The 15,207-nt window shown below is 38.6% G+C and overlaps 1 protein-coding gene across 1 annotated transcript in view; it reads left to right on the forward strand.

Annotated features, from left to right (window-relative positions):
- SLC9C2 (solute carrier family 9 member C2 (putative)) overlaps positions 1-15,207 on the forward strand; it is a 77,535-nt gene that overhangs the window by 692 nt on the left and 61,636 nt on the right. The window contains exons 2-6 of the mRNA XM_053604348.1: positions 2,127-2,227; positions 4,459-4,587; positions 6,968-7,133; positions 9,730-9,846; positions 11,651-11,812. Of these exons, the coding sequence (XP_053460323.1) occupies positions 2,127-2,227; positions 4,459-4,587; positions 6,968-7,133; positions 9,730-9,846; positions 11,651-11,812 (675 nt within the window). The remainder of the gene's footprint in view (positions 1-2,126; positions 2,228-4,458; positions 4,588-6,967; positions 7,134-9,729; positions 9,847-11,650; positions 11,813-15,207) is intronic.

A 15,207-nucleotide genomic window follows, 5' to 3' on the forward strand; every position in this document is an offset into this window, starting at 1 on the left:
GAACAAATAATTACAATGCAGTGTGGTTAAGTATAACTCTAACGTATGGTCAAGATACCCTGGTCACAGGAAGAGGGAGGGCTTTATACAGCCTGCCTAGCAAGGCCTAACCTGACTAACATACCTGAGAGGAGGGGAAGGCAATTAGAGCAAATGGACAAATAGAGCCCAGGCACACAGTTTACAACGTACATAACTGACATTATTAATTTCCTCCACTTCATTATGGCTTCGGATGTGATTTTTCTTCAGGGAAGATGAACCACCCACCCCATCCCCCTAGAACAGTGTTTCTCAACCTTCCTAATGCCACGACCCTTTAATACAGTTCCTGTGGGTCATGACCCACGGGTTGAGAACCGCTGCCCTAGAAGAAAATTAGGAAAGGCTTCACAAATAAGGGCCTCTTAAACAATGATTAAAAATTCAACAAGAATAGGGCATAATATTTATGCAGGTGAAGTAAACATATTCAGCAGCACAGGTGCTTGATTTCACAATTCAACTTTTGAGAAAAGTTTCGAGACGCCTATAAAAGAAAGCTTATCTGGGAAAGATGTTAGCTCACTTAAAATCCTTTCTTGAATTGGGAAGACTATCAAGACACAGATAATAAAACGTAAAGGGCTTGCTTAGCTTTCCCCATTTATCAAGGAGTGAAATTGCTTTCTCTGTGGATCTTTAAAATCCACATTTGTGGCTTTGGTCCCTTTTGATATGACAGGTGTTGATGATCATGAACTTCACGAGCTCCAGATCCTTTATAGAGACCAGTACTCCAGTAGTACAGGACATTGCAGAAATGGTGTGACAAACACTCCTTTGTCTAGTCTTACTTGTGAGAAGTAGAGATATGCCTTGAGTTATGGCAAACCCATCATAAGTTGAGAATATTATAAGTTGAAATGCATTTATTATGCCTAATTTACGCCTACCTCAAAATCTCTCAGAACACTTACATTAGTCTACTTTTGGGCAAAATCATCTAACACAGAGTTCCTTTTATCATAACGTATAAAAATGTAATTTATTAAATACTGTATGAAAGTGAAAAACAAAATGGTTGTATGGGCACTTGAAGTGTGGTTTCTAGTGAATGCGAATCACTTTCTCATCATTGTAAACTTGAAAAATCGTAAGTCGAATCATTTAAGTCAGGACCATCTGTATTCAATAAATATAGTAGTTACTGATTTGGCTTAACACATAACTAGAAGGTGGGGAATGCAGAATCTAGCATGTCACTGAATCTTGTCCAAGGCATAAATTAATTAGACTGTGGTGTATATCTTGAATCTGGAGGGAATAAAATGATGGTTTTGGAAAGAGAGTTTCAAAGAAAGAAAACACAAATAGAGAATAACAGTCTGATGAAGGCAGTTTTCCCTGTGGTTAGAGCTCAGCTCAATGTATTTCTGGCTTTAGGAAAATTAGAGAACATATCTTAAGCTACAGCTTAGGATGAGTGATTATTATTATAAGATGTGCTATGTAGATATGAAGTTTGGCTTTTCATAATTTGTTTTTCTTTTTTGAGCCTAAGTCTCACTCTGTTGCTCTGGGTAGAGTGCCACGGCATTAGCCTAGGTCACAGCAGCCTCAAACTCCTGGGTTCAAGCAATCCTTCTGCCTCAGCCTCCTGAGTAGCTGGGACTACAGCCACCTGCCACAATGCCTGGCTAGGTTTTCTATTTTTAGTAGAGATGGGGTCTAGCTCTTGCTCAGAACTACTGAGCGGGTCTTGAACAGCTGATCTCAGGTAATCTACCTGCCTTGGCCTCCCACAATGCTAGGATTACAGGTGTGAGCCACCACGCCCAGCCTTTTTCACAATTTCTTGCCATCAGACCTGTGAGTAAGATATCCATACAGAGATTCTAATATGTCACTAGGTAGGCAACTTGGTTGCTGTTGAAATGTCAGTATTTTCCAGATTCACCTGTTGGCGATGCCTCACTATGTGTATCTTGTTCTTAAGAGATAGATTTGTAACAGTTGTCAATTATTTATCTGTAATGATCTGACACTCAAAAGGTTAAAATTAAAGAACTAGAGAGAAGGAATATTAATTAAGTCATTTGAAAACATACATTATATTTAAATAACGCATACATGTATTTCTTTAGGGCTTTTGAAGACATTTTTAAAGAATTCCGAAGTCCTTGTTTTGACAATTCTTTCTCTGTCAGGATTCATGATAGGACAACTGGCCTATAATTTTGTGGAGGTACGTATGTATAATAAATTAGAAAACAAATTAAAGGACAAATACCAAAAATAAGGTCCATTCCCACCGTAGCTCCTAATGTATGGAATGCTTTTTAGTTTTGTTTTTTTTTTTACGTGAACAACTACTCAAAAAATTTCACCTGCTATTAAAAATGTTGAAAAAGAAAAACCACATGGTAAAAGACACATAAACTGGGGGAAGCTTAAAATAGGCAGTAATTTGAAAGTGAGGAAAATGTGCTTCTCTTGTTGTGTTCCTCATCGTTTGAAGTCTTGTGCTGGTTTCTTTCTCCTGTATGTTGGCAGGCCTTTTCCCTGCTATTGCTGTTAACACCCGTAGCGACCCCTAGTAGTTCTCATCATGAGGCATGATTATTCTTTCCTAAGTGTCAGATTCAGTGCAAAACATGCATTATATAATATAAATTATAGATACAAGGAAAAAATTCATTAATTTATCAACTTAGTATTAACTCCTGGTTTCAACTGCATAGATAACAATGAGATCAATAACCTTTTGCCTCGACTCATTCATTTTTAAATTTTAATTAATTAATTAATTAATTTATTGATTTTGAGACTGAGTTTCACCCTGTCACCCTGGGTAGAGTACCATGGCATTATAGCTCACAGCAACCTCAACTCTTGGGCTCAAGTGATTCAGACTCCCGAGTAGCTGGGACTACAGGCTCCTGCCATAACACCAGGCTAGGTTTTCTATTTTTAGTAGAGATGGGTCTCGCTCTTGCTCAGGCTGGTCTCAAACTTTTGGGCTCAAGAAATCCACCCTCCTCAGCTTCCCAGAGTCCTGGCATTACAGGAGTGAGCCACTGTGCCTAGCCATTCCTTTTTTTTTTATAAAATGGAGATAATGGAGATAAAAACCTCTTCATAGTCTTCTGAGATACCACCACTACTGCTAGCTAACGTCTTTTGCATATTTACTATGTGCTAGGCTCTTTTACCTGTTTTGTGCTTATTAATTTATTAGCTCATTAACCCTTCAGTTAAATAATTTACTCTCAGAGTGATCCAGTGGGGGGGGGGGAGGCACTCTGTTCCCATTTTATAGATGAGGAAACTGAGGCACAGGGAAATTAAGTAATGAATGTTAAACTATTGATTGGGTCAAACATTTTAGGAGGGAATATTTACAGCTCTTCAATCACTGTTGTATTTTCTGTGTACATATAACCTTCATGATTTATGTCTTAAAAATCTGTACTATTTATGTATTTTTTTCTCTATTAACTTGCTAAAAGATTTTAGATCCTAAGCAAATGTCTGTGAAAGCACGAGTACTTGTTTAAGATTCTTTTCCCCTACTTAATGCAAATTAAAATAAACATCTAACAGTCAAATAAAAAAATACTTACCTGTGAATCACCTAAAATATTTTCTGGTATCACCAATGGTGGCAATTCTATATTTGAGAATATTGATTACACTCACACAATTCTCTTTCTATATATAGAGGACTATATGCATGTCAGTATATAACCCATATGGATGGTTAGATCAACTTTGCAAAAATAAGGTCAACTCCCACCTTATCCCCTATTGACCCCCAGGATCAACCTTGCAGATAATCTGTCATTAGCTGCAAATTGGAATGTTTTAAAATTTATATTGATTGACATAGCATCAACCTAATTTCTTTTTGTTTTCTTTTCTTTTTTTGAGACAGAGTCTCACTTGGTCGCCCTTGGTAGAGTGCTGGGGCATCACAGCTCACAGCAACCTCAAACTCTTGGGCAGGTGTCCTCAAACTGCTGCCCGCAGGCCACATGAAGGGGTGTCAATTGTATTTGTTCCCGTTTTGTTTTTTACTTCAAAATAAGATATGTGCAGTGTGCATAGGAATTTGTTCATAGTTTGTTTTTTTTTTAAACTATAGTCCGGCCCTCCAATGGTCTGAGGGACAGTGAATTGGCCCCCTAATTAAAAAGTTTGAGGACGCCTCCTCTTGGGCTTCAGCAATCCTCTTGCCTGAGCCTCCCCAGTAGCTGGGACTACAGGTGACCACCACAACACCTGGCTAGTTTTTAGAGACGGAGTCTCCCTCTGGCTCAGGCTGGTCTCTTACTCCTGAGCTCAAGCGATCCACCTGCCTTGGCCTCCCAGAGTGCTGGGATTATAGGTGTGAGCCACCAAGCCCGGCCATCAACCTAATTTCTAATACTTGAAAACGGCTGCAAACTAATTTCTTGTTTGCCTTTGTTATTTTAGGTGCACCAAATTGTCTACCCTCTTCTTAGAACACCGAGTTTTGCACTTTATTCTTATTTTTCACCTTTGATTATATTTATGGCTGCTTTGGATGTGGACTATTACGTGCTCAAGAATGTGTTCTGGCAGGTAGGAACACATTTTAAAACAAATTATCATCTACAATCTCAAATACTTTCCATACTCCATTATTTCATTCTTGAATTCCCTTAGTTGCATGTTAGATTTTCTCATCATATTTTCCACGAGTTTCAGTTCTCTCTCTTGTTTCTCTATGCTGTATTCTATGTAATTTCCTATTCAGCTTCCCATTCACTACTTTTTCTGTAGCCGTGTCTAATCTCCTGTTTAATTGAATCACTGAAAATGTCAACCTTTATTCTTTTCTAACATATGCATTTAAAGTTACAAGCACTGCTTTCACTGCATCCCTCAAGTTTTGATAACCTTGTTTTCTTTGTGATTCAGAAAGAATATTTAAAAACTTGTACAAAAAGGAAAATTCCTAAAAATATGTAATTTTTCAAAATGTACCCTAGAATTTAAAAAGACTAAATAGTCTCATAGTCATTAAAACATTGAATTGGTAGATAAAAATATTCCCCAAAAGAAGAGGGGCACACTTATAACTTTGACTCAAACTGTGCAAAAGCAATTTGTGTAGCCAAAATGTTTGTACCCCCATCATAGTCTCAAATAAAAATAAATGAATAAATACATTTTGGAAGAAAGACTATTTTAGATACTAGTTCTGTGAATCAATATAAAAGATACCTCCAATCTTATATCTTACCAAAAAAGTAAAAGATGAAACCCTCCTACACTTATTTTGTAAGGTCTGTTTCATCATAACACCAAAAACTAGACAGGAATGATAGAGAAAAATCATGGGCCAGTCTCATTCAGATAGTTATTATAACTCTATACAAACTTTTAGCCCAAATATCATAGAACCATGATTAAGTTGTATTTAGTTCTGAACTACAAAGTTAATTTAACATTAAAAACCTCTCTCTCTCTTTTTTAATTTAATTTCAGGTTAATGGGAGGGTACAGCCAAAGCACAGTATTTTGAATTTCTTAGGTAGAGGCCCTCTTGTAGCTATGCTCCGCACCCAAAAGGTGCACCGTACACTCCTACATCGTAGCCATTCAGAGGGAGCACTCCAACCCCCCGTTGTTCCTCCTCCTCCCAACTTGAATCGAAATGAATACTATTCAGCTATACAAAAATGATGCTGACTTCACATATTTCTTATTAACCTGGATGGCATTGAAACACATTCTTCTCCGTAAAGTATCACAAGAATGGAAAAGCAAATATCCAGTGCACTCAATACTAATACGAAGCCAGTAGATGATCCAGTTCCCGTCCACCTAAAAAGACCTCTTAACGTATTCATCTTCTTAGGAGGTTTAAGAAGAGAAGCCATACAACGTCACAATAGATTTAGAGAAATCGTCTGATAAAGATCAACATTTGATAAGAAATCATTCATAATACGGGCTAGAAGAAAGCTTCTTTACATCCATTCATAATAAAAATGTGTGATAGAAGAAAACTTCCAAACATTTACAATAAATAGCCTTAGAGGGACAATGAGGAGTAAGATCATAATACTATAAAAAGATAGTCCCAGCTACTCGGGAGGCTGAGGCAAAAGAATCACTTAAGCCCAAGGGTTGGAGGTTGCTGTGACGCCACGGCACTCTACCGAGGGCGATAAAATGAGACTCTGTGTCTACCAAAAAAAAAAAAAAAAAAGAAAGAAAGAAAGAAAGAAACAAAACCAGCAAGAAATCTTGAAAATTGAAAATATGATAGCTGAAATTAATTCAATGAAAGGATTTAATGGAAAAGTTGTTTAACATTCCTGGAAAGTAGAGCAAAAGACAGAGATGGGAAGATAAGAAAAGGCTTGAATGACACAACTTTTTTCCTGAGTGCTAATTTTGGAAAATAACTATTTTATTATATTTGGGCATAAAAATGCATTCATAGAAATTACAGACTGTGTAAATCACTTAATCTCAAGCATTTCATGGTTTATTTATTGCAGAAATATTCATTTTAAAATTAATAAGAGGTAAAGGGGGGGTCTTCGCTGACTATTTTAGAGGCTTGGTATATAAATTTGTGTCATGTACTAGACATAATATGTCAGTAACAATTTATTTTCGACACTAAGCCAGGATATGTTTTGAATAGAAGCAGGAGAAATTTTCATTCTAAGAACGTTTTGATATTGAGGACTATTAAACTGGAGTAACAATAAGAAAGAAAGTTGAATAAGGCTTTTTAAGAAGAAGGAAAGAATCTTCTTTGAGAGGGAAATAAAATCTTCTTTTATTTGAGGCAGGTGGTTAAACTAGAACACCTTTAAAAGTTATTTTCCCAGAGTAATTCTATATAATTTATAACCAACATGTGACTTTTAGGATGTAAGTAAATTGTATCATACCACCTTTTGGTGTTAAGGGTCATACTATATTATGCATTGGTCCACAGGTCTTGTTAACTGGATTAATTAGCTTTGCTACAGCGCTCATCATAATCGGATACATGGTTCTGAGATTCAATAAAGCTTCGTGGGATTTGCAGTCTTGCCTACTGTTCAGCATTACCCTCAGCATTACAGATCCTATCCATTCCGTGAATTCTCTGAAAACTATTGGTATGGGTACGTTACATTTATTTCTCTCTCATCTTGGAAACATTAAAGTATGTTATTTTCTTTTGATTATTATTTTTTGCATGAATGATTCATCCAAGCAGAGTAGGCATTTGTGCTTCTCTTTTTGGGGATGGAGCTTACTTGAAGGAAACAGAGCAAATAGATCAACCATTGAAGATCTGAGATAAAAAGCATCAATTATATTGATAACCTCAAAGCATTTTTTTTTTTTGAGACAGAATCTCTCTCTGTCACCATGTGTAGAGTGCTGTGCTGTGATAGCTCACAGCAACCTCAGACTTCTGGGGTCAAATGATCATCTTGCCTTCGCCTCCTGAGTAGTTGGGACTACAGGTGCCTGCCACAGTCCGGCTAATTTTTCTATTTTTAGAAAATAAAAAGACGGGGTCTCTCTGTTTAGGCTGGTCTCAAACTCCTGAGCTCCGGTGATTCTCCCCCCACCACCCTGCTTCACCCACCCGGAGTGCTAGGATTACAGGCATGAGCCACTGCTCCCAGAGCAGTTGCTTTTCTAGTAAGACAAATTTGCCTTGTTACGTGAGGGAAATGAAATAACTCTTATTTTTGATGTTGACAGGAGTAATTCCTTTGTGTGAATTACGTGAATGATTCTTTCTTCGAAACAGTTTACTTCTAATTGTCATAATATATTAATTTTTTAAGGAAAATTTTTTTTTGCCATATGCCTTAAATTATCCTAATATACAAAAGCATGATTTCTACAATGTTAATGGTGCTTCTTTAGATGAGATGCCCTTCTGCACTGTAAATCGGTACAAACTAAATCTGAGATGAACTAGCTCACTGAAAAAAGTCATAGATGTTTGTGTGGAAGCTAAAAGGAACTTGTCTTATTCATTACCTATTTTAAAAGAGCACAAAAGGCTCACATAGTTTTTATTTTAAGGCAAATCTGGAAGAGGATCTTATAAAGGAAGAAAATACAAAGTTTTAGTATGCTCTCTCCTGAGCAAAAAATTACTATATATGCTCAGAAAAAAATTTTCAATGTCAAAATGGTTATACCTGGTTGTGAAATTATAAGTGATTTTTTTGTTTTATTCTTTTCTTTTACAAATCTTACAATGAATCAAATAAGGTAGTCCCACATTAGGTCAATAAAAAGGTGGTGAGTAATTCTTATGATATTTTACTATTAAAAATAATTATAAATCAAATCCAAAACTTTATATGCTAAACTTTATACTTAACTTGCCCCTTTTAGTTCACTGAACCTAAGAGCAGAAATAAAAGATTTCCTCACCAGATGAACCAAATGTGTTAATAATCTCGTAATATGTCTAACCTTGGTCATAGTCAAAGTTGGTAACAAGCACTGACATGAGATGACTGTGATTTATCTTGATAATAGCAGATTAGGACTGCAGAAGAAACGATTAGTGAACTTGAAGACATAGCAATAGAGAATACCTAAAATAAAACAGAGAGAAAAAGACTGGAAAAAATTAACCGAGCTTCAGTGAGCTGTGGATAACTTCAAGTGACCTAATGTATGTGTATGAGTCTCCAAAAGAGAGGAGAGAGAGAGGGAGGAACAGGGATATTTGAAGAAATAATAGATGAAAAATGGCTAAATGTGATAAAAATTAAAGTCACAATTTCAAGAAGGTCAATAAAGCCCAAGTCCAAGAAACACCAAAAATACTATACCAGAGTGTATAAAAATTAAATTCTTTAAAATTGGTGGTAAGGAGACAATTTTAAAAAGTTGCCAGAAAAAGAAAAAAGACAGGTTATATTTAGAGTAAAAAAAAAAAAATAATAACATTAGACTTCTCTTCAGAAACAATGCAAGCCAGAGGATGGTACAGCAACATTTTGAGACTATTAGCAGAAAAATACTGCCATCTCAGGGTGGCACCTGTGGCTCAAAGGAGTAGGATGCTGGCCCTATATACTGGAGGTGGCAGGTTCAAAAACTGCAAAAAAAAGAAAAAAAAAATACTGCCATCCCAGAATTCTATATTCAGTTAAAAAAAAATCTTTCAAAAGCCCAGGTAAATAAAGACTTTCTTAAAAATACAAAAGCTGAAAGAATTTATCACCAGCAGACCTGCCCTACAAAAAATGTTAAAGGAAGTCCTTCAAGCAGAAAGAAAATGACAACACTGGCTCCGTGTGACAACAACAACAACAAAAAAATAGCCCGGCATTGTGGTGGGTGCCTGTAGTCCAGCTTTTGGGCTTAGGCAATTCTCTTGCCTCAGCCCCCGGAGTAGCTGGGACTATGGGCACCTGCCACAATGCCGGGCTATTTTTTGTTGCAGTTTGGCTGTGGCTGGGTTCGAACCTGCCACGCTTGGTATATGGGGCCAGCGCCCCACCCACTGAGCCACAGGCGCCGCCCACAAGGAAGAAGTTTTTAAATGGTGACTGTGATTTTCTTTCAGACCCATCCCAGTCACGGCTCTTCTTCTTCCTCCTCCTCCTCCCCTGCCCTTTCCCATCCTTCTCTTTTCTGTTTCTCCTTCTCCCCCATCTCTTCTCTGTTTCTTGTACAGGAATATCATTTTCACATATTACATTAAATTATATGTTATGTTTCCTTTTCCAGGCATTTCTAAAATGTACACTGATATTATCAGAGGAGAATCATTGATTATTTGTGGAATCACATCCATTTGTTTTGGAATTTTTCGGAGCAACTCAATGCATATTTCTAATTTTAGGGGTAGGAACGTTTTGTTTTGATCTGTATATTTTCTAAAATCATTCCCATCAAAATTAAAATACATTCAACATGTCTTAACTTTGCTGCTTTCTCTATACCTTACTCTCGGGCCAATTTAAATGATATCTCGGGTACTAAGAAAACAATTTTAGTCAACTCTCCACATCTGGGGATTCAACCAACCACAGAAAGAAAATTGTCAGAAAAAATATCCCCCCACCCAAACCCCTAATACAGCAATACAAAAATGCAAATTAATAGACAGTACAGCATAACAAATATTTAATGACGTTTACAGTGCATATTAGGTGTTATGAGTATACTAGGGATGATTTAAAAGTATACAGCAGTATGTGCTGTAGGTTATATGCAAATACTATGTCCTATCAGAGACTTGCATCAGGAATTTTGGTATCTGCAGGGGCTCTTGGAACCGATATCCCATGAAAAACAGAGGTGTGACTGTATTTGTTTTCTTGGACATTAAGGGGGAAAGAACATGAATAATTTCATTTCCCTCAATGAGCATAAATGCCTGTGTACACGTGTGCACAGTTGCATCACCTGGCTCAGATTTACTTCTTTCTTGGATCAATGAGTAGTTGTTAAGAGCTTGGTCCTGAGTTTAAATCTAAGGGTGAAAGCAGAATGGTTCAAGCAGTCCTGGAGAGTCTGGTCCTAAAAGTGACAACAGCCAGATTTCTGTGGCTAAAACTCATTGGGAGATAGAACATGTTGCCTTGCTAGGTTTCCAAATACGGTATTAGTAGAGATGAAAGGGGGGGAAATCTGCAGCATGAAGGGAGAAAGGTGTTTTCCCCCAAATACTTTCATGATAGTTGTAAGAGGAGGAAGGTGCTAAAAGGAAAAAGAAATAGTGGTGAATGTGGAGGGGTTTGCAGTGCTTCTCCACGAGGAAGTCATCAGGCAGGACAATGTCTGCCATGTAGGACTTTGCTTTTTAGCACTGCCCTGATACCTATTCCCTGTCGCTAGTGCCCCCCGTTACTGTGATTAATGAAAATTTTCAATCTTCATTTTCTAAGAGCCTCCTGGGCTAGAGGCAGGGGTCTCAAACTGACTTTAGGTTGGCAGAGACCCTGGGGATAGTTTGGTTGGCCCTAAGAATTTTAAGAAAAATTTTATTTTGTTTTATTTTTGAGTTAGGGTCTTGTTCTGCCATGTAGGCTGAGGTGTAGTAATTAGGTCATAGCTCACTGCATCCTCAAACTCCTAGGCTCAAGCCATCCTCCTGCCTCAGCCTCCTTAGTAGTTGGGAATACTGGTGTGTGACACCAGGGCCCACGAATTTCTTAAATTTTTTTATAGAGACATGGGGTAGGATGGGGGTGCATTGCTATGTTGCCTAGGCTGGCCTCGAACTCCTGGCCTCAAGTGATTTTCCTGCCTTGGCCTCCCAAAGTGCTAAGATTAGAGGTATAAGCCACTGTGCCTGACTGTTTATAATAATTTTTAATTTGGATGCCTTTTGTTTGGACTTGCACTCTCTGGTTTGTCACAGTATTTTTACATTTACGCTTTTGCCTGTCTCCTGAGGACATCTTAATCTTCTGTCCCTGGGTAAGCAAACCTTAAGCTGCAGACTTCAAAAGAAGGATAGAGAGCCTCTTTAGCCAGACTTTCTGGGGTTGCTCCTTTCTGCTGAAGAATGAGGCCTCTACTCAAAATCCCAAGAGCAAACCAAAGTGCCTAGTCCCAAATGCCATCAATGAAAAGAAACCAGAGTTATAGCTCAACTTTTTGTTTCTTATTTTCTTGTTTTTTTCCTTCTTTCTTTCCTTAGAGTTACATATCGTCCTGAGACTCAGCTTGGATGTTACTGGAAGCATAATATGTGGATATTGGTGTGCAAGAATCATTAAGTTTATATTGGCTGACCTTTTTAGCAATACACTGACTAATCTCATTCTCTGTTTCTCAATGGTGTACATGACTTTCTACATTGGTAAGGCAGAAATGTACAAAAAATGCTTTCCTTAAAGTAAGCTTTATACATCTTTAGGTTTTTTTTTCCTGATCTCGAATCCAGCTGCTTCTTTCCAACTCTCTCCCTTTTTGTGACCCCTCTGTGCATCTTGTCATATTGTCTTACAGCCACCTCTAGCTCTTCCCTGATCTCTCTTTATTTCAACTACTTGTCCCTTCCCCTGACACTCTGCTCTGGGGTTATTCTTTCTGAGCTCTACCTTTGACCTTTTATGTAGTCACTGGCAGTCTCCTAGAGAGGAATCAACACAGCTCATTCCTGCTCCCAGAGTAACCTACCTATAAAAGGAGAAAGTTGGGGAGACACTCCCGAGGTCTTTTCTAGCTCAACAAAATGGAGCCAAAATGGAAAAGGCTGTAGAAATGGCATCTCTTACTTGAGGCTAGGAGGCAGGAAAGGACAAATATATTTATAAGGTATATTTATGTCTGGAAGAGACGCAGAGGGTAGAATGATAGCAGGCGTAGGAGTGCCCAGCACTGCTGGACCTTCAGCTGGTGTAGTCCACTGAAATTGGGAATTAAGGTGTTTACTGGCCTGAGGTAACCCGTCCCCAAGAGTCATAGTAACTGTGGCCAAACTGTCAAATTCCTCTGATCTGTCTTTGCTCTGATCTCACACAGTGAAGCAACTTCCATCCATGAAAAGAGTTCATGTTTTAGGAGTTTAATTACTCCTTTCTCATCTCCAGTTACCCAAAAGCACTTCTTCCTTTTTTTTTTTTTTTTGAGACAGAGTCTCACTTTGTTGCCCTTTGTAGAGCATGATGGCGTCATAGCTCACCACAACCTTAAACTCTTGGGCACAAGCGATTCTCTTGCCTCAGCCTCCCAAGTAGCTGGGACTACAGGTACCCGCCACAACGCCTAGCTATTTTTTAGAGATGGGGGTCTCGCTCTTGCTCAGGCTGGTCTCAAACTCCCAGGCTCAAGAAATCCACCCACCTCGGCCTCACACAGTGCTGGGATAACAGGCGTGAGTTCCTGTGCCCAGCCAGCACTTCTTCTAAAAAGAACTTGCCACCTGGGGGTTGCTACTGCCCTGAATCAGTAAAATTATAGAAAACATTCATGGAGCCTCATTTCCCTCCACCTCTCTTCATTTCTTTTCTCCTCCTATGAAGTTTTTATGGATGTCTTATATGTCTGAAGAAAAAAAAATTAAATTTAATCTGTCTCTCTATAGCCTGTGAGTTCTTTGAAGTGTAGGCTGTTTCTTAGTCATCTTTTTCTTTGTTCTCTTTTCTAAGTTTGGAGCTTGTCATGTGCCCCACAGTAATTGATCACATGCTGGTTGAATAAACTGCTGCAGTCCTAAGAGAGCTTTGGAGTTAGGCAGACTTGGAAAATTGCTTAACCTCTCTAAACTTCAGTTTTCTCATCCTTAAAAGTAGTATAATATCACCTGATTTACGGAGGGCACTGCAGGCATTAATGAGATAACGTGTGTTATGTGACTCCCTTGTGGGGATATGATAGCTCTCACTGGCTTGCCACAGATGATTCTGTACGTTTCTTCCCATCTATATGTTTAAGTGACATTATGTTGGTAGCTTGAAATTGGCCATAGTGGGAGTCCTTACACTATGGAAATTTGAAGATGCTACAATAGGGCTTTCCCCTCAGCCCCAGAAAGCTGGTTTTAAACATTTACCTGCGCGCCACTGGGCTCAAGGTAGGGCAGTCAAAAAACATAGGTTCATTTCCCCTTTACTTCTGAGAAGTGGGAGTGCTTTTGGTCAATGCTTGGCATCCTTCTAGTCAGATGTAACAGGTTGTGAATTGAGAGCCGGGGGGCAGGGTGGGGTTCCTGAGTCTTTTAGCATTATTTCCACATTAGAAGACTCCCTGACCTGTAACTTTAACGTTGGGATAGGGTTGTCATCTCGTTAAGCAGTATGGACTCCTCAGGCTCATTCCAGTGTGCCACCAAAATGCTCCATCAGTTCAGCCCAATTCAGTGCAAATCAAATGTTTACCAAAAATATACTTAAGAGGTATGACTATTTTGTGCTAATCAGACAGCATTGCAACATATTTGCAGATTTCTATGCGGCCATTTAATTCACACAGCTGTAGAGCATAAGATCTTTAAACAACTGAGCCACTTCTGACTTCATAGAGTACAGGTGACTGAGCAGAATCCCGGCTGTCTAGCTCCATCACTTCCCATTAGCATTTTAGGGGTTTGGGGCTTCACCTCTCTTACCTGTAAAGTGAGGAAATCGAGTAAGGTAGAGGTGGGTGATAAACAACTGTCTCTCTGGGGAGAAAAAAAGCTCCAGTTTGCTGTGTTTACCAATTTTCATGGTATAAATGTACCCCCGTGCTGATACCCAAGATGGCTTTGCTCAACAACTGGTTTCACTATTACTGCAAATGTAACAGTTAATTTTCCCAAGAGGGTACAAGGTCTCTAATGAGCAGCCATAAAGAGATTGATAGTTTGCTCTAGAAATGATGCCTCAGAGATTTTAGCTACTACCAGCAGAGAGGAATTATCTTTATTTTGGTTGCATTTGTTTAGGGAAGATCTACTGCAGGGTGGGAATCCCCGAGTGAAGGCAGGAATTTAGCATTGAGCACTCAGGCTTACATACATCTGAGTCAGGACTCTGGTGGGCTTTGAATACTGATTTAAGCCAATGATTCTTCATAGCTTCAGGGAAACCCTGTGCCCCTGTGCCCCCGCTCAGAAGGAAATCCTGCTAGGTAGCCTCCTGTTGCAGATCGAATTGTGTCCCCTCAAATCTTAACCCCTAGTACCTATGAAGGTGACCTTATTTGGAAATAGAATCTTTGAAGATGATCAAGATGAGGCCATCAGGATGGAGTGCGGTGGCTGTTCATGGCAATGATCACAGCTCACTGCAAACTCGAACTCCTGGGCTCAAAGGATTCTCAACTTCCTGGGTAGCTGGGACTAAGGCACAAACAAACAACTGTGCTCAGCTGTCATTGGTTATTTAAGGTAAATTTATTTAAATAAGCAGATAAAAAGAAACCTAACGTGAACTCAGGTGATTAGAGAAAAAAGGAATATAAAAATCCTCTTTCAGTTAATAAACAACATTAATTTACTAAGCAATGAAGTGATGAGATTAAAACAATTAATAGCAAGTATTAAGGGGTACAATATGCTGGTTATCATTTATTCATTGCTTTTGAAGTGTGCCAAGCACTTTTTGTGTTCTCAGGTTTAATCTTCACAACAACTATAGGAAGCATGACTATTTTGCACTATTTTACAAATGCAGGGGTGCTAATGGAGAAAGGGGAGGGTCACATTCCAACAGCAGACAGCTCTGCCCTGCCCCAAAGCTCTTCCATTCCTCTTTCTCCTGTTCTTTTTTT

The sequence above is a fragment of the Nycticebus coucang genome, chromosome 10 (assembly GCF_027406575.1).
Source record: "Nycticebus coucang isolate mNycCou1 chromosome 10, mNycCou1.pri, whole genome shotgun sequence".
Taxonomy (NCBI): Eukaryota; Metazoa; Chordata; class Mammalia; order Primates; family Lorisidae; genus Nycticebus; species Nycticebus coucang.